Here is a 20,052-nt window from a genome sequence, read left to right on the forward strand (position 1 = left end):
GGTTTTACTGATTCTGTGGATCATATTGATATTAAAGGTGTAAATTATGTATTTACATATCTGTATTGACCTATGGGAGTTTTGCAACCAGCTCTAAAACTCACTGAAAACTGTTTTGTTATTTACCTGTGTAACTCAAATTATTCATCTATGCAAGTCACATCATTTGTACACCTAACACCTAGCGTGTATCCAAATTCTTATCAACTTGGTCTTTTCTCCTGCTTGCTGCAGGTAACTGCTTTAGTCCACAATTTCTGCATAAGGCCTATCCCTTCTGGTTGAACAAGGCAGCGGCTTTCTACTGTTTCTTTCCTTAAAATTCACAAATCCCTAACAGTAATAAAAATCCTTCCATTAGCATCTGAACTATCCTTGGTAAAGTGTTTTGGTATGAATTACTTTAATTCAAAACAGTTACTTTCATTTTGACACTCTCGAATTTAAACTTCAGTCCATTGATCTTGCAGCATTCTTGTCTATCACAATAAAATATTCTCCCCTAAGCTGACTTAGGCAAACTTAAGTGCTTCAGTAACGAACATAGCGTAATACAGCCTTCTTGTAAACTTTGATGCTGTTTTCTTGCCTGAGCAATTCCTGGTGCATTTTTTTAACTCTAGGGGAAAAATTATTCTCTGCCATCAACCACTGAGATTTTGGGGTACCTTCCTATGCACAGCGCTTGAAAGCTGGGCTAGTGTATATGCCTCATCTAGCCTCTGCTGCTCCTCAGACAGCGCGTCACTGTGTGCGGCAGCCAATCCTACAACCCGCTTGGTGAGCTGAAGGCGCAGCTCCAGGAAACCCCAGCAACCCAGCTGAAGGATCGCGGATACTGCTCATCCTTCACTGAGCACTGAGGCAACTAGCTTTGCTCATCCTGGAAGCGCAACCGTGAAGTAAGCTATAGGCCCGAGAGGTCTCCAGCTGACTGACTGTGGCTCAGACATTGGTTCCTGACCAACACAACTCTTCAAGCTTGAATTGATTTGACAGCTACTGTAACCACCTTCCTCTAATATACCCATACGGTGACTCCCTTCTTTCAAGCTTCCCTTTGTTGATGAGCAAACTGTTTCCATGCTGATCTTGACCTCTTTGACTCTTGCAGGGTGCTTAACAAATAAATATCCAAAGGTCAGGTGCCAGATGTCAGCTAGTACTGATCCCACAGTCCTCCTTTAGAGTGACAAGAGCATAACTGCATTACGTGTGCCTCCAAAGAGGAGAAGGCAGGTAAGTTGCTTCCTCTTTCCAACACAGCGTTTGGCTGCAGCACTGCGTTGTTTACAGTGCACTCTTTCACTCAACTGCCGCTGCTTTCCTTTGCCACTCTGGGAACATTTGAACACACATGAATTTTTTCTTCTGTGTTTTATTTTGGTTTTTGATTTTGTTTTGTTTTTTTCCCGACAGCGAACGTGAGATACATTAAACAAACGGCTCACGTTAATCACTTTGAAAAGAGCGGGCGTTAGGTTCTGGAATGGAAGGAGGAAGACCAGCCTAGCCAGGGCATAGTACTCAGGGAGACAAGCGTCCAAGCTTTCCTAAATACGCCTCGGTACCACTTGTAACTGCGTAGTTAAGACTAAGAAATGCGGTCCTGTTTGTCGCCGTGCTGTGATTTTACACCGAAAATCCCAGAGCAAACACAAATACCACGCTGCGCAGAACGGTAACGCGCGGCGCGCGCCCTGCTCGCGGCCGCGCCGCTCGGGTCATGGCGCCGCTCGGGTCATGGCGTCCCTCCGGACCGGGCCACGCCCTCCCCCTTCACACGAGGATGGGAGTTGCAACCGCGCCGGACCCCGCGCCCTGCCCGTGCGGCGGGCAGGGAGGGCTGGCGCTGCCGCGAGCCCCCGGCGCGGCGAGCAACCCACTCTGCCTCCGCCGCCCACCTCTGAGCGGCTCCGCGACGCTGCCCGTCGCCCCCGGCCGTGGCTCCTCCTCCTCCTGCCGCTCGGTCCCAGGGCGCAGGGCTGACATCACGCCCGGGGTTTCCATCCGACCAAGGGAGGGGGAGGCTGAGCGGAGCGCCAGCGTGATGGCGGCGATCGGGAGGACTTAAGAAGCGGTGGCGGAGCAGAGCGGCGCAGCGCCTACCCTGGTTCTCCCTGCGCCCCTCCCTGCCCGGTTTGGGGCCCCATTGTTCGAGCCGGCGAGCGAGCCCACTGCGCGGGGCTGCGAGGAGCCGGCGGCCAGCGGGAGGAGCGGCGGCCCAGGCCCCGCCGCGGGAGCAGCCCCCGACCCTGGGCTGCGGCACGAACCTCGCCGTGGGGCGTAGCGCAGTCCAGGGCGGCCCTGGGAAGGCCGGGCTGAGCCGGGCGCACGCAGGTAGGCAGAGGCCCGCCATAGCTCCTCTCCCTTTCGCCGGCCGGGACTTGTGCTGCTTCCGAAGATGGAAGGGGGGGCGGGCGGTGCTGAGGGGATGGGGCCCGGGCCCTGCTGTCGGCCAGGGTGTCTGGATGCCGGGCGCAGGGCTAGTTTCTTGGGCACTCGCGCTGTTTTTCGCGAAGGGAGGGAGCTGCGAGGGCCAAGGCGGGCAGCGGGATCGAGCCGCTCTCACTGGCTCCTGCGGGGGGAGCCAGTGTCGAGCCGCCCGGGAGGCCGGAGCGGCCCTCCTCTGGCCGTGGGGGGCGCCGGGGGAAGCGACCATGGAGGACAGCGGCGGCCTTGGAGACGCTGCCAGGGAGCCTTGGCTGGGAGCGGCGCCTGTGCAGGCCGCGCCGCTAGCGGAGGGCCGTCTCCGGGGGCGGGAGGCAGCCCTGGCCCGGGCTCCCGCGGGAGCGCCCTGGGGGCGGGCAGAGGGAGAGCGGCCGCGGGAGCGCGGTACGGGTGGCCAGGGCTCGGGGGAGGATCGACGCACAGCAGGAAGCGGGCGGCAGGGAGCAAGTTTGGCCTCTGCTTAAGGTATTTCCCGAGGTCCAGAGGGTGCTGGGCCCGGAGGCGAGGCGGGGGGGTATTTGTCCGCGCGGGAGGGCAGGCGGTGGGGAGCCTGCTGCCGGGCGGCGCAGAGCGCGGCCTCGCTGGGGCGGCAGCGGCCGGGCCGCGGGGAGCCGCCCGGCTCGCCTCCCCCGCCGCGGGGTCCCCGACCTCGCTTCGCGGCCCCTCCGGGGTTGCAGGGCTCCTTCCTATCGCTTCCCTCCCCCGCCCCATCGTCTTTGTTTGCTGGCCGGAGTGGCCCGGGTGTCTGAGATGGTGCCTGAGCGCAGGGCATTTCCCACCCCGGAGCGAGGCTTCCGCCCCCCCACACACCCGATGAGCTCTGGGTTGGGCTGTTGCGTATTAGAGGAGAGCACCTCGGGGCAGGCAGCCAGCAGGCGAGCCCCTAATCGCTTTCACACCACCAAGTCTGTGAGAGGCGCTGCTCTTTATCTGATTATCAGTGAGTTTATACTTGCAGTCCATTTACCGTGAGCCTAAACTTTCTCTAGTTGCATCGGATACTGCAGTGATCTGATTTAAGATGCTCTTGTATGTGGAATAATGATCATTCCATCTGTGGGATCCTGCTGGTTTGATTTAGTTGAGACAGTTGTTTTAAATGGAACAGTCTTTATCTTCCTGCCTCTACCCACAACTAGATGTGAGCATTATGTTTGTATCTGGAAATGCTTATATCATGTTTTGTGCATGAAATACATTTTACTAAGCAGATCTTAGCAGAACATTAATATTTATGGTTTTTACCTATGTATTCAGGTAGGCAGTTTTTCTTTAATATTTAGATCTACTTTGTCCTGGAATCAGTACTATGGCAAAAGTTAAGCCATGAGGTATAGCGCAGACATGCAGTAAGCTGTTCTTCTCACCTTGCAATGCTAAAGAGAATGGAATTTCCATAACACTTCCGATTCTGCAGCTAGTGGTTCGGCAGAAATTGCCATCTTTATAGCATCATCAATGAAAAGTTGTATAAAGAAGCATAATGGCCTGTATGTTGGGACCCAACTGCAGTCAAGCAAAAGACTGCTAGACAGGTCTTTGCTTTCATGCATTTGTGTATTTCATTTAGGTCTTTCAATTTTTTTAAGTGTAACTAATAAAAAGACCTGGTCTTCTCTTGAGAAGATTTTTTTCTGGTTTTTACAGACATCAGGAAAGATTCTAATTTTTTTTTTTCCCTGACAAAAAAATGGTGATAAAATGATCAACCATGAACAGGTAACACACAAAAACCTATTTTTCAGTTAAAAACATGACGTCAAGCATGACGCCCTCTTTCAGCATTAGTGAAGGACCAAGTTACTTTTGGTATCTTTTTTTTAGTTGCAAACATACTTTCAAATTGAGTCAACATTTCCCTTTACTATTTTAGGTATTTTGGGAGAAATCTTGAATACCCGCAGAGAACACTAGAGCAAACACATCACCTGGAAAACATACAGAGTACCAAGAAGTGGATTCTTGATATCCACCTTGTAACCTGAGTGGACTTTTATTTATCTTTTAAACTTCTTAATATTTACAATGAATGGGCACAGTGATGAAGAAAGCGTAAGAAACAGTAGTGGAGAGTCAAGGTAAGCACTTGCTCATTTCAGTTATTCTTGACTATGTATTCTCCTATATTTTGTTTACTAAAACTGGTTGGTATTTGAACTTCATGCCAAAGTGTCCTGGTTAGCATAGTTAGGAGGACTGGACGTGCTTTCTTACAGGTGCTTAATCTGCTTGTTACATTCACATCGCTTCAGCTAAGAATTATAATGATCTTGTATACGCCTTACATAATAAAGCTTAAATAGTGTTAAAACCGTGTCAGCGTCCAACAGGATAGTATTAATCTTTTGAGGAAAAAAAAAGGTCTGAGGTGTCAAAAGCTGAAACACTGGATTAGAATGTTAAAATAAAGCTACTGTCTATAAAGTGCAAGGCACACATGCATAATATGTGTTGTATAAAACCCTAAGTAGACTATCTCTAAAGGTGGAGCAGTGGGCTGTTCATTTTAGTTTTTGATATAGAGTACTTTATGATTATTCCCTCTTTAGAGCTGTCAGAGCAGTATAACTTAAAGTTTTAACGTTGTATTTGTTTTTTGAAGTGAAAGTACAGTTTTCCAGCTGTTTTTTAACTTTAAAAAAAATAAAAATCAGTCCTCTAATGTTGAATGCTAGTCTTGTAGCATGTGCAGAGTGTTCACATGTTTCGAAGAGCCTGATTAGAACTTCCCTGCATCCATGCAGGATGACGGCCAATTTGTAGAGGTAGAATTAAGTTCTCTTTCTAGCACAATACTAAGTTCAGAAAGTCCCTCCTGCGCTAGAAACATTAGATTTCTAAAACTGGAAATATGATGAATGCCAAAGTCAAAGAAGTCAAAGTAAACTTGCAAATAAGAAGTGGTTTTAGACTTCTCTTCTAAGAGGTGGTTGTGATCATGCTGTTAGCCTACCCATCTGTCTCTCTGCCCCTCTTTCTGATCACAGCCTGTTGAACCAGTTAGCTGATTCTGTCAGTCAGAGGGTCATAAAGAAAACTCTGTTCTACGGACTTTATGGAAACTTCCAGTTGGGTAGAGATAGATCTAAATTATTGCCTCAGGTGAAGAAATGCAAGAAGAATATAATTGCCAGCTGATCAGTCAGCACGTGCTGGCCATTAAGCTTGCACGTAGCACAGTGTGTGATGGAGTGGGAAGAAGGGGAAGAGAGGTGTTTAGGTGCCTTTAGGTGCAAATCACAAGGGAATTTATGAACAGTAAAACTAAATAAACTTTAATAACTTTTGTGTATTTTTATGTCAAGCTTCCTGTTATACAAAGGAATATCCTAGACAGTAAACTTTCAATCTTGTGAATAATTTGTAAGCTCTAATACATAATCATTTTTGAAGATTTCTGCTTCCAATAGACTTGATACTGTTCCAGTTAGCAAATAGATTTGGCGTTTCTTCTAGTAAGGGGCAGAATATTCCTGGTTAATTTAAAAAAAAAAAAAAAAAAAGGCTTGTCAGGCGAGAAGAGAAACATGAATGAATAAAATGGTGTAAGCAAGGCTAGTCTTCTGAACTTCAAGACCTCCAACAAACATGAACTTGCTAGGGACAAGCCTGATAATTTTGTGTGTGATTTTCTTACTACTTCAAACAAGCCACCTTGCTACAGATTATGTGGAAAACTACTTTGTATCGAACTGTGACTGCCCATAAATACCGGTATATCAAAGTTATTTAAAAGCTGTAGCAATTTGTAAGACTAAACCAGCTGAACATCATAAAGATCCCAGCAACTTCATTAAAAGTAAGTATCGTACTCGGAACTTGATAGTTGCCTGTGAAGCGAGACTTTGTTCTTCATCTTAAATGTCCTACTGAGTCCATCTTAAAGTTCTAAAAAGTATTAAAATGCTAAAAACTTTTTTCCTTGGCCTGTATCAATCATTAATCTCATAACCTAATTCACAGGCAGGTCTTGGAAAGCTTATTTTCATGTTTGCCATGCATTATCAGGAAACTGTTTTTGTAAATGAAAGGTGATGGAACCCTTTTCTGTCTAGGCTAGTTCCATTATTAAAATAATTATTGCAAAAGGAGTGTGACACTTACAGAATATCTTTATATGACTTAGCCCTGTTGTTTAGTCTTTTTTTTTTTTCCTTCTTCTTTGTAAGTTTTCAGAACCTGGATGGTTTTTACTTGGAGAGGGGGAAGGGAGGAGTTGCCTTACAAGCTGCTACTGCAGACAGATAGCTAACTGCAGCTTCGGAAGTGTTGCTGTATTTAGCCTTTAAATCTGGAAATATGAATTCTACAGAATGGAAGTAGAGATCAGTAACAAAATATGTTTACTAAGCTTCTAGTGGCCCCGTTCCATTCAGAACGCTACAGAGGGAAGTGGAACAAGTGAAGAAAGCAATTGAAAATTGCTGCTGGGAATAAATTGCAAAGAAGATCAAACTCTCAAGAACTGGTAGAAAAGAAGAGACAAAGGTGAATACAGTGATAATCTAAGCAGCAGCATTGGTGATAACTACAACAAATCTTTGAAAATTTGTGTCACTTTACAAGTTTGACACTTTTCAAATGCAATGGCATAAAGCCATTCACTTCCCTTTGATGTCTGGTGTAAACTTCCATGGCTGTCATTCTGGAGTGACAGTCTTGATAACAAATATAACCTGATGTAGGGGAGCCACCATCATTACTTTAGAAAGTTAAGAGAAGCAGTGGATCAGGGCTGGATTTACAAAAATACACAGGCCTCATGGATACTACATTGTATTGTTTTACAGAAACACAATGATTCGCAAAAGTTGTGGAAAGCCTGTAGTATTCTCAGCAGTAGGAGGGCTGGAGAAGGGACTATCGTAAACCTCTTACTTATGCACTCGTCAGCATTGTGGTAAGGAATTGTAGCTGTCCATTACTCCCTGTGACTGGCTGTGAAGGTGAATTATTTCTGAAGGGTGTGAAAGAAATGGCCAATTTGCCATACTGCTGCACTGCTTTCCAGCATTGCATCTATTTATCTGTCTGGTAGATGAGCAGAAAACTTGCCCTTGCTGCAGGTCTTGAGCTTGAAGTTCTGTTTTGCTACAGGTGGAAAAGTGCATCTCTTGTATTTTCACAGTTGAATAACTGACTGCACTGTTTGGACTTCCTTTGCCTATTTCAGCAGCCTCTGAAGCTATAAATCAGTACTAGAACCAAGCATGGTGGAAACTGTAGACTAGCATAAACACTATTACCTAATCTTGTTGCATGATGTTCTGATTTCTGTGCAATAGTTACAGTGGAGTCTACTCTGCAGCTTGTTATTTATTTGAATCACTACTCTGGAATATTTTTAAGTAGCTCAAGGTAAAATATCACAGATACTGTTCATCTGGACAGCGAGTGAGTGTAGACACAAAAGCTTTATAGCAATACGCTGAGAAAAAGCTGACTCTTAAGCAAAACATATTTGTGTAGTGTTCTTGAAAGCATTTTGTTGCAAACTTTAATATGAGTAAATACAGTCTAGTTAGATAGTAATAAGAAAGCTTAATCAGCAAGGAAGGGCAGTTATACCTGAACTGCAAGACAAGCTCCAGGTAGAACAGGGACTGCAGAAGTGAAACATTGGTGCTAATTGAATAATAATCTGATTTCCCATCTGTTTGCTCTTCCTATGTTTCCTGCAGAACAAGGTATAGAGGACTTGAGCAAACCTTCCTTCTCTGTAGGTAAAAAGGGATGTGCTCAGTGCAGCTTAACTGGAAATTAGCTGGCTGGTATGTATTGTACTCCCATTTTTGCAGTAAGCAGAAAGCAGCTGCTTACACCAAAGACTTTTACTATTCTTTACACACTTGAAAGCTGATGTTAATAGAAGATAGTAATTTCAGTGGGTTTAATTTGCTTTGTGAGTTGAATAGTCTGTATTCCATAAAAGATAGTTAAGGAAAGACTTAAGACTTTGTCAGCAGGCTTCAATTTGCTATATAAATTCATACCTTCCATAGGAGGTAAAAAAGAGGAATTGAAAGCCACAACTTTAGGTCTTCTCGCTTTCAAGAAATCTAAGAGATTCCCCAAGCATGTTTGCAGAATTACTCCCATGCACTGGCTTCTTTTTGGTAGAAGTTTAATAGATAACATTAATAAAAATGTGTATATGTAGCAAGAGGGAGCATATACATAAAACTATACACATGTAGGTACATGCTTATATGTTAGTGCACAAGAATTCTCAGATCAACGAAAGTACCTGAATGGTAAAGGAAACTGTTGGAGAACTTACTGCGAACAGCTAGTGGATAAAGCAAGCTCTTCACTTCTGTTAGCAGTAATCTTGTCTTTGGTTAGTAAGTTGCTATTTTATCGGGAATGATCTCTTACAGAATTAAGCATACTAAAGCATGATAAGGTGTCCCGATTCAAGTTAAAACCATCTTTTCACTTCTTTTTGGAAGAGTTCAGATAGAATATGTATCAAAACACAAGTGTGTTTTGTCTAGAAACCTTTCCAACTAAAAGAAGAAATTATAAATTCATGATACAGCTTTCATTGTGCACCTGGTCTCTAGTTTGACTTTGGGACTCCTGCTGAGTTTATCCAGGTCCCAGTCTTTGTCTAACCTAACTGGCTGGCAAATACTTGTTCCACATATTTTAGATGCAATTCCAGCATTCTGAGAGTTTCAAAATTTTAGCTGATGCGAGCTTTTCACATTCCTTAAGACACTGAAGTTTTGTGATTCAGACAGTGTATACACCGGACCTATCCAGATGTGGCCCCTCAAGTGTGGTTTTTTGGATTAAATTCCATTTAATACTTTTTTACTGGTGATCTCTAAGGAGCTTCTGGTAAAGACATCATTGTGTTGCCCCTAGAACCAGCTGCATGTCGAAGGATGGTCACATTGTACAACAAAGTAGACGACCCCTGGGGGGACCACTGATAGCTCCTGCCTGTGAAGGATTCCTAGAACTTCTTTGCACTCTTAAGATGTGTGACTTGTGGCTCTCAAATAAAGACTGCAGTGTGGTTCATAGGGTCGTGAAAGTTGGTAGATGATCAGTGTCGTTTTGATACCTTTGCTTTGGGGAAAGTTTATAGTAGTGGCAGCAGATAATACTTTGCAGGACTGGAAATATAATGCATCTCTTTGAGTTGTTAGCCCATATCAGGAAAATTCAATTGAGTTCATTCTTTGTAATAGCTGAGGACAGAAAATAACACTTGGTAGCCTGAAATTTATACTCTTTGTTCCCTCTGCTTTTCACTGGTGGTGGTAAATAAGATAAATCTTCCTTGTGCATCTAAATCAAATTAAATAGTTAGGATTTCTTTAAAAATAAAACTAAAAAACATTTACATAGCATTTGCCTGAAGAAACTTACTTGTGAAACTGCAATTTTAAGAGTTTGGCATTTAGCGTCTGTTACTTCTGAGCGTTTTGAATGGGCTCTTCATAGTCAAATGCTTGCCTTCCTTCAACTTCTGGTTTATTTTAAAAACAAAACAAAAAAAAAACCAAAAACAAAAAACCAAACAGTCCACTGTCATCTCAGATGCTTTTCAAAGACCCTGGAGAAAATAATTTTTTTTTTTTTTTTTTGACATGTTGAACTTTATTTTGCCAAATTGGTACTCTTTCCTGCTGTTCTTACAACAGAATATTCTTAAGGTAGCTTAATCTAATGAATATGCTTGAAATCAGTAGTGATAAATTATCTGCTCTTGGATCCATTATTAACCTACACTTTACACAGGACTCTAAATGTTCAATCAGTTCTTTTACAATGTGACTTGTGTAGCTTTCCATCTTAGGATTTCTCTTCCTAGTGCCTTGTGTAAATTAGCAGACTTCGTTCCTCATTGTGTGATCCTGTCAGGCGCACCTTGTTTTAAGGGGTAAGATAGCGAAGCTAAATTTAAGATTATTGAAGGGAACTAATGACTGTGATAGGATACTTGCCTTCCATCTGTTTCGGTGATCTGTCTCTTTAAGCCTGTCATCTCCCCAAAGCATTCTCCAGTTTCATTGCATAGGTATTTATTGGGGGGTGGAATTAACACGTAAAGAATTAACACGTAAAGACAAATGTGAAAAATTATCTCCTTTAGTACTTTCGTTAACCTATGCTGCTCTTCTTGCAAAGTAGTTTGTAAATAAGTACTGCATTTAGGCATAAATTCCTCTTGAATATGTAGGGAGTATCTGGAGACAATGATTTTAAAAAAAAGAACAGACAAATTACTTCAGTGTGTCAAACTTCCATACCAAATCAGATTTGATGTGCTGCTGTACAAATGTAACTACTTGACTCAAGGACTAGGGGTGAGAGAGGTTTCTTGACTACATATCCTGGAAGATGCTCTTTATAGGCTTCACCTCACTTTGTCAACATGCATGAAACTATACTTTTTCATGTAGAAATCCCCTTCTGAGAACATGCTATTCGTTTTTAGTATATACTGTTGCATGCCTGCTGCTGCAAGTTATTATTGACAGCTAACTTTGTCATCACTGCTGTGGTTTGTTTACATGGTAGAGAAATAGTCTTACTCCAACAGCTCTGAAGAAATCATCATTATTGCTTTATCCATCTTGTTTGTTTCTATTTCCATAGTCTTATGATGCTTTGCTGTTTTGTACAGTCTTGTGTATTGCTGGCTTTGTTTAGTTTTGGATTTTTTTTTCAATTGAACAAAGTACAGTGAATGTAATGTAAGGTTTCTTATTCAGGAACACCTTTAAACACAAAATGCTGTTTTCGTTTTACTAATTTTTTTTTTTTAATAAGCAATATATATAACTGGCTTGCAGCTAGAGAAGGGAAGAAGGCTTATGTGACACATTCTTAGAAGAGAGACTTAAAAAAGCAGGAATTCCATTGGAGTTAAGTACCTAAAAGAGCACAAATGGTCTTCAACAGTTAATGTTAGCAAATATTTTATTTCTGCATACATTATATTAACAACACCTCTATTCTGTAGCTTAACTTGCTTTGCCCTGTTGTTTCCATCTATACTTCCTATTGTAGTCTTGATAATGTTTATAATTTCTGTTGGCATTTTGTTTCTTGGAAGCCCATTCATCAGTGAAGAAGGTAGGGAAAAAAGTTAGACCACAAAATAGAGTTGGTTAAAAGAGGTCAGCAGTACAAGACCAGAGCAAAGGGAAGACATAATGTGACATGGTGGAATAGGGTAAATTTGACAAACACAGGTGAATAGTTAACTGAGAATGAAGTCTTGTATGCTGACTGTTTTGCTGATTATGTTTGACTTTTCTACTGGAAGAGTTGAACGAAGAAGCTAGGCTCCAGCTCTGGATTGTCCTGCAGAGAGACTATCTTGACTGTGTTCAGAAAGGGTGATGGAAGGACAGGAAGGTCCTAATTTATGCTAGCTGCCTGAAAATAGTGGAGATTTTCTCTTACTTTCCAGTTTTAATCAGGATTTTTTGGAAGGAGGAAAGAGGATGTAGATGCCCAGGCAAAAGTCTGGTTAAGTTGTAGGCAAAAGTCTGCTTAAGTTCTACCCAAACCATCTCTCTTACTCCACCTCAAGCGTCCATAGCGTGGTGGATTTGGTGTCCACTTTTGCCTTTTGCTGAACTGTTTCCAGTAAAAGCATTTTAAGCAAAGGCAACGACTCTGGCCTGTACAGGAAGAGAAAGTGGCAAGAAATAAAGCACTTTGCCTCCCCTTTTCTGTAAGGGGAACTCTGAAGAGCAGAGGACCAGAATTGCTGTTCCTGAGACAATATTTATGTAACAGCATTAGACAGCAGGTGACAGGTAACTGTGACAGTATTCGAGTCCTTGGTTTAGGAAATATTTAATGTTCCTTGCATCCTATCCCTAGAGATATTATACCAGAATCTCACTAATTAGTAGTGCCAGTTCAGGTGATTAATTTTGTGGAGGTGAGTGGTGCTACTTTGCACTAATGGGCGTTATTCATTGAAAGAAAAGTTAGTCAAATTATGGACCCTAGCTAGACTACATCAGATAATACTTAAAGTATTTAGCTAGAGAAGGAATTGCTTATAGACTATGCCTCAAAAAATGCAGGGAAAATTAAAGAATCCCACAGTCAAAGGAAGAAAAGAAAGTGACCAAGGGTGTTATGACTACCTCACAGCTATTACCTCCCTGAAATTATGTTTTAACATCTTTATTACAGAACTTAGGTTCTGTTTCTTTAATGCAAGTAAACTGTCTTGCTATCAGAAACGGTTTTCTTATCTTTTTTCTAATGCAGCAACTATTTTAAAAGTCAAATTTTAGTACAGTGTGAAATGCTCTCGCTTATCATTTGGTTTGCAATGGCAGCTTCGATTGATTATTTATAGAAAATATACATGTTTTCTTCTTAAATTGTATCTCCTTTCCTTTTCCACTTCAAGCAAGATTAAACCGTTTCTGGAATTCTGCTGATACAAGTTCTTAAAAGAAGAGATTACTTGTCTTCTGAAAAGCTTGTAGACCTCTCTCAAGCTGATTATGATTGGTTTTGCCTTTTTATAGCTGGCTGCTAGGGTATCCATTTCAGCAGATAAGGAAAATGTCATCTGAGCTACTAGAAATCTGTATGAAACTTCCATATCCTGTATGTCTTTTCCTATGAACTTCAAAAACTCAAACAATTACATTTTAAAAACTCTGGCAAACAAGCTTTCTAAATTTCCAGTGCTGCTGGTAGACACTGCAGTGTAATAGGAGTTCGGGATGCTTTTTCTCTTTTTCTTAGTCACATCAGCAATGCCATACTCCATGGGAAAGGGGAGAAGATATTATACCACATAGCAGTTCAAGCACTTGGAAAAATGACTTGCAGTGTGTCATGATGCAATTTGGAATATGTGTGTACCAAAACTGAAAACTACCAAAAAAACCTTTTCATTTGAAATCTATTTAGTTTTTTCTAAATTCTGTATTGATTTGCACTGTTTTGTACTTCAGGATAAGCACAGTGTCAGGACAGCAGTCTTAAGAAATACTGTCTGTTCACTCTTACTTGTTTGTGCCACTTCTTCATTGGCTCTTTAGAATGTTTATGAAAACAGAGGCTGTTTTAAAGAGCTGAATCTGTTCCCTCTATGGATGGTACTGACGCCACAGGGGGGTAGATTGGAAGGGCAGCAATAACAATGCCAGGAAAAGTTATTCTTGTAGAATCTTCACCAACAGGTGAATCTATTGGTGAGGACTGAGAGTGTTTTGAAAGTGCAGTAGCTTGAACTACTGCTTGTTTGAATTGCGTGAAAATTGCTGAAACTCAGAGCAAAGGTAGGAGTAGTTAAAGGGAAACTTTTAAGTTTGTTGTTCCTGAGTTCCCCCTTTACTAGGAGGAGATGACAGATGTAAATTTTCTTCTTGAATGCATGTGCATGTGTAAATGTGTGTACCGTTTCTTAAATAATTCCATCTTTACTCTTAGGGTTAGCATCTAGCATACTAGAATTTAATCTGAATTACTGCTCATGTATAAGAGGGTCACAGGTAATCCTAGGGGTTACAGATTTATGTTAATTTTTAATAGCCAAGGCTTGCTTAATGTGTCTGGATTAGGCTTCTCTCCATTACATATTTTTTGATCCCTTAGTGTAGTGGTCTCCAAAAGTTTTATTTGCACACTCTTATCAATAAAAAATATTTGAGCATGTACCTCCAATGTATGTATATTCCTTTATAAATTATATACTGTGCTGCTGTACTAATACCTACGTTATAAAACATACACAAGAAATACAAATTTTAAAAGGATGAGATAAAGATTAAATAATATTTGAAAATATTTTACTTTGTTAATGGCAAAAAAAAATCTTTTTGCACTCACTAAAAAAACTATGAATATTCTTATTTGTTAAAATCTTGGTTTAACACTGTGATGTAGTGGTTTGAAGGTATGGTTCTAGGTTCAGTTTATGTTGATACTTGGTTTTAATGGCTGGCGTAGCTGAAAAAGATACCTCAAAAAGATAAACGGATCCAAATGGAAGTAGTGTGTCATTGACTGCGCTTACTAAATCATGATACTCATTTTTTCACTCCCATCCCATAGTAAATTTCCATCTGCGCTAGTGTCAATCAGTTCTTGCAGATTAATTAGAAGAGGTTGAAGTGTTATGTTTTTAACAAATGGGTTCAAAACCCACTGAAACTTCTTGGAAAATTTTTAAACAGATTAGAAATTTCTGTCTCCAGCTTTTTAAGTGTACAGACATGATAGCTTTTATAGGTGACATGCATTGGTTTTGGCAATAAAATCGCATAATGATTGAAACCTTTCCAAACATCTGTTTTCAGAATGCTTTCTCCATAGCATGAGTTTCTTTTGAAAAGCAGTTGCTTTCTCTTTGTTAAAATATCACCTTCACCTGGAAGGGATACGCTAAGCGTGGGGTTTTTCTTTTGAAATATTTGCTAGGTAGCATGCTACTGGTGACCACTTGTTTTCACAGAAAAGGTCAGCAAATTTGGAACACTTTTCTTTTTTTTTTTTTAAAAAAAAAAAAACAACAAACGAAACCCCCAGACCCCACCAAAAACTAGTCTTCAAGGTCAATATTGCTTTTAAGACGTGAACCTCTGTTGGTACAAAAGATTTTTATGGTCACTCCCCATCTCATTACAAAGTATTGTAAAATTTTTACAATATTTAACAGTCTTATTTGCATAAAATTAACCACAATTATGACATCCTTTTACCCTTTGTACACTTCTGGCTCCAGATTCTCTGCTGGAATAGCTTGCCTATGGTTGATGCAGTGGATGAATTTCATGTGTAATGCTATCTCTGTCACCCTTATCCAGAATCTGTTTTTTATGCCAGTTAAAGCAGCCACCCCGTCAGTGGTTACACTTGCACAGTTTTTCCATAAAACTTTTTTGTTTAAATTAAAGAAGGCGTTTACTCTTAAGAACGTATTTTCAGTACATCTTTCCTTTAGTGGCTCACAAAAAAGTAGTTCTTCGTGTATTTCATCATTGAAACAGAATCTAGCAAATACTGTAAGTTGGGACATGTTGGAAGCATCTGTACTTCCATCCAACTGTAGAACAAACCTCCTACAGTGCATGATTTTTCTAATACTATTTCTTCAAATCTTCACCAATGTTTTCTATGCGTCTTCCAACAGTGTTTGCTGACAAAGAAATGCACTTTAGTTTGTCACTATTGTTTTCTATGCATTATTTTAGCCATTTTTACAGCAGCAAGAAGTAAATTGCCCAATAGCATGTGGCATTTTTGTCCCTTGCTCTTAGGTAAAAGAACCTCAAGAGAGGCTTCTAAACATTTATCATTAAATTGAGTGAAATTTTGTAAAGCACAGGATTGAGTATTGCATGACTTGAAAGATTGCTGGAGAAAACAGAAGTTTGTCTTTGTGTTCTGGATAGTTTTTGAATGTCTTGCTGATTGGAATGGCTTCATACTAGCATTAGCTAGTATCTCAAGGCACAATATACACTTAGGAGAAGGTTAATTGTTAACAATAGTGGATGTAAATACATATTTCAAATAGTCTTGATAATTCAAATTTTTTGGGTCCAACTTCTTGTCGGATGCGATTAGATTGTCACGGTTTTTAACCTCGCAGTGTGGCTAATGAAGAGCTTGTACTAGGAGTAGGAGAAGTGTCAGCGCTGCCATTTTGTTGTTGTTCACTTGCGCTCACAGCATTAGTGTTATCTTCAGTCCACCATTTCTTTGCAGGAATCTTTTTAAACTACTTCTCCATTTTGTGAGGGTTAGTTTGGTTTAAACTAAGTAATATAATCCATAAATCCACCTAACCAGGCAGCAGCAAACTGCAGTATGTCACCGTACACGGAAAGGGAATGAAGGAGTGACTGTGCCACTGTCACCCCTCCACGTTGTGGAACACACACTTCCCCCAGGACACGTCACCTACCATATGTGACACAAAACCCTCAGACATACGGACTGAGTAAGATTGCCATTGTCAATCCATAATATTAAATGTTTGTAAAGCTGAATTTGTGGGTTTTTTGGGTTTGTTTGGGGTTTTTTTATTCTGGGTTGTTGGTTTGTTGTGCTTTTGGTTTTGTTTTTTTTGTTTGGTTGGTTTTTAGATTAAAAATAAATCTAAATAGAAGTTCCAATATTTTCTTCGCATACCCCCATGAGTTGTCTTGCACAACTCCTGGAGACCGCTGCCTTTGTGTGCCAATAGTTTTGTCTTGACAATTAAGTGTGGTGAGGCTGGGGGAGGAGGGAGCTGTTTCTCTTTCATGAACACCTTAAGGCAAATACTACAGCTAAAAGATTGGCTCCTTAGAGGATGGTAAAGCTTTTAGTTAAATCCTGACATTCCTCACATTAGTTAGCAGACCTATGGATTGTCTTTCTCACCAGAGAAGCTGGCTTTCAGAGATTTCTCAGTTAAGTCCTGAGGCAGGGTGACTCTGGGTCCTGCTCTTGTGATAATGAGAAGCAATGACTCGTTAAATTTTGTCTAGGTCAGCACTACATGTGAAACAAAAATAAAAAGCCAAGTACAGATAACTTCCCAGTGATTTTTACATCTGCAGAGGCAAAGTGCCTAGAAAGGTTGGTCTCTGGATGTTGAATTGATAGGTGTAGCAAACTGCTAGTATCTATGCTGAATAGAAGTTGAAACTGAAAACCACTACTACAGTAGTTTTTCAGTAAGACTTTATTTTCAGTACTCTGTTTTTTCATTATGGACACTGCTTAAGAGACAGGCCTAGAAAATGCCACAGAAACGTTTTACTTTTCTATTTATTGTGAGGGGAAAGGTAGTTCTTTATTCTCCTCTTTACGTAACATTTCTCCCTTTGTTCCAAGCATGTCTTTGCATATTTTGGTGGCTTGCTTGATTTTTAGAAAAAGTTAGATAGGTCTATGTTTTTACTTTATTGCTGCTGCTTTCTTACAAGTATTATTTAAAAAACAAATAAGGTTCTCCTTTATATCAGAAGTTGATCAGTAGTTTGACAAGTTGATCTGATGCTGGTCTAAAACTGTTTCCCATGAGAGATTAATAAAACCAAGAAAAAGTCCAGTTAGTAATCAAGTCTATTCTTTCTTTCTGTCTGCCTTGTAGATACTTACCTTCAGAGATAATTAAGAAAGAAGTCTTGGGCTGAAAATTTCCATTCAATTTCTGTTTGAATAGGTAGCTAGTCCTGTTAGGCAATAGAGGGGTTTTTTTGTGGTGCTGATACAAAAAGGTTTTCTTTTAACTGCTGGCATTTCCAGATAGTTTGGTTATGGAGTGAGTTTTCCTTCCCCCCTACACCCCCCAGTTTAAGAAAAAATTTCTGTGAGAGCAGAGGCAATGAATTAGGTAGAGAGAATGGCTGAACTATGTTTAGCACAAGTTCCTTGTTCTTCAGCCTTCTCGTAATGACATCTGTGTTAGTGTAAAATGATTTGGAATTAGCTAGTAGTAAGTTTTTCTTCTAAAAAATAAAAAATCGGTATCATAGTTTGAAATGTTGATATATTAGTGTTACGCGCTGTGAAAGAAGATTATCATTAGAAGTGTTAGACCAAACTTTTTCTTTTTTTTTTAAGTACAGGAAAAGCAATGACACAGTCTGCACTTAGAAGTGTGTGATATTTTGATCTTGGCATAAACACGTTCTCTTTTGGATCTTTGGCTGCAGTGACTTATGTGACAAAAATACCGATTTTCTCTCTAATTTTGAAAATATTTTTTGTGCTGAAAACTGAGCACTTAACTTGTAGCTCTTGCTGTATGGTGTGTGTTTTGCCTTAGCTTCCCCACCTTTACTGTTGGTTCAAATCCTTTAAATTTCTCAGAGGAAAGTCCTTTGCATGGACTGTTGCAGCTGTTGGGGATTTATAGGTATTACATGTCACGCAGTGGTGTTCAGTACTGTCTCAATGATCTGCCATGTGTCTCTATTGCTTATGTTTATGCAGAACTTACTCATGTATTACCCCATTTCCTACCTCTTTTGCAAACAGGAGCTTTAGGTTTCTGGATTATAGTACTGTCTTTGTAGAGGTTGTCCCTCCAAGTCAACATTCTGCTGAAGCTCAGGTTGAAACATCGCGTGAAAGGACATGATGAAATAAACATGCGTTGGTAGTCCTCTGAGTCTATCAGTTACTTGTCCTGTGGCCAGTGAACAGGAAAGTTCTTCACAATTCAGTAGAAATGAAATCACATCTGTTAATCTTACTATTTTTTTGTATGCACTGTATTGCATCAAGACCTCTGAGAGTATGTGGTGCACATGAGGAGATACACAGGGAGAAACACCAGTGTAGTTTCACACATCTGTATTAATTTGGATGATTAGAGTTGAATTAAGCTCTGCCCAACATAGACTAGGCTTCTGTGCTTGAACTCCTATAGGGCTTTTTACAAGTTGATTTCAAACTCTTTTTAAGCATGTATGAATATTGCCATAGCATCTTAAAATTTGATAAATGTTTTAGCAAGTCCTTGTTGTTTCCCTAGTTATAAAATTATTTGCTGCTACTCAGTTTGTCTTTTCCCATTTCTTTGTGCTGATTTAACTATGGGATAAGGAAGCTTAGTAAAATGTTATTGATGTTATGGCCTTTAAATTTTATTTTTCTGTTTTTCTCTGTTCTATGTACCAATTAGCTGTTATTCTGTGGTAGAGATCCTGCATTATCCTTCATACATGGTATCATTAGGGCAGCCCTGAATCAGTTGTTGTGAACATTATTATTTGTTCTTTCTTCTTGTTTCTTGTAATTTCCTTTCTTTCTCTCCCCATCCCTTTTAATTCTACCTGCAGGTTTGTTTTGTAGTCTTGCATTTATTAGTAATGTGGTTGAATATTGACTTTAAGATTTTTACTCTTGTGAGATGTTACTGTTAGTTGATATGCAGTTGGGTTGTATTAGTGTGCCCTTGTCCAAATGAGGCCAAGTTATTGTGAGAATCAGGGTTTATGAAATAGCTCTTACTTTACTGGTCCTGCTCATAAGCCTAATGGGAATTCATTCCCAGGCTCCCAGCTTTGTTGAGAGCTAGTTGGCAAGATAAGGAGTCTATGTGTTTTGTCTGAATATTGAATATTGTATGATCCACATCTGTTGACAGGTTGGTATTACTTATAGTGACCTTAAATGATAGCTAGCTGTTCTCTTCATAAAGAAAAAGATTTGGAATTAGTTGGGTTTTTTGCATCCAATCCCAGAGCAACTAGCATTATCTACTAGACTTTTTTTTCCCTCAGTGCCTTTGTTTTTGAACTTACCACTTAATTCCTGTGTTGAGGAACATCAAACCACTTAAAATTTCCCATCAACTGTGAATCTGAGTGACGTGATTTTTGCTTACTTATCTAAGTAAACCGGAATTTTTTTCTTTTTTCTTTCCCCTCCCCCCTTCCCCTCCCCTTTGGTCTCTCCACTATTCTTTCCTGTAGATGCTTTACATGTTTCTCACAATGTTGCAAGCTGTTTGACCAAGATGGCTTATTCCGGTGCCAGTTTCCCCGTGGTACCGTAGAAAAGAGGTACTTTGGTTTGGTTGCCTCTGGCTCTATGTGCAATTGAACTTACGGTTAGCATTATATTAGTGTGGATATTTTACTGCTGTATGGAAAG

The 20,052-nt window shown here is 40.5% G+C and overlaps 1 protein-coding gene across 8 annotated transcripts in view; it reads left to right on the forward strand.

Moving 5' to 3' along the window:
- The first annotated feature begins 2,012 nt into the window (after nt 1–2,012).
- The window catches only part of CHD1 (chromodomain helicase DNA binding protein 1), a 56,803-nt gene continuing 38,763 nt past the window's right edge, over nt 2,013–20,052 (forward strand). For 7 of the 8 annotated variants that reach the window (XM_075136397.1, XM_075136403.1, XM_075136398.1 and 4 more), the window contains exons 1-2: nt 2,013–2,340; nt 4,325–4,529. In XM_075136397.1, coding sequence (XP_074992498.1) covers nt 4,477–4,529 — 53 coding nt within the window. In that variant the 5' untranslated portion in view covers nt 2,013–2,340; nt 4,325–4,476. Of the gene's footprint in view, nt 2,341–2,832; nt 2,917–4,324; nt 4,530–20,052 lie in introns of those variants that run through there. The other variant, XM_075136401.1, reaches the window with a different exon arrangement.

Source organism: Calonectris borealis, chromosome Z (assembly GCF_964195595.1).
Source record: "Calonectris borealis chromosome Z, bCalBor7.hap1.2, whole genome shotgun sequence".
Taxonomy (NCBI): Eukaryota; Metazoa; Chordata; class Aves; order Procellariiformes; family Procellariidae; genus Calonectris; species Calonectris borealis.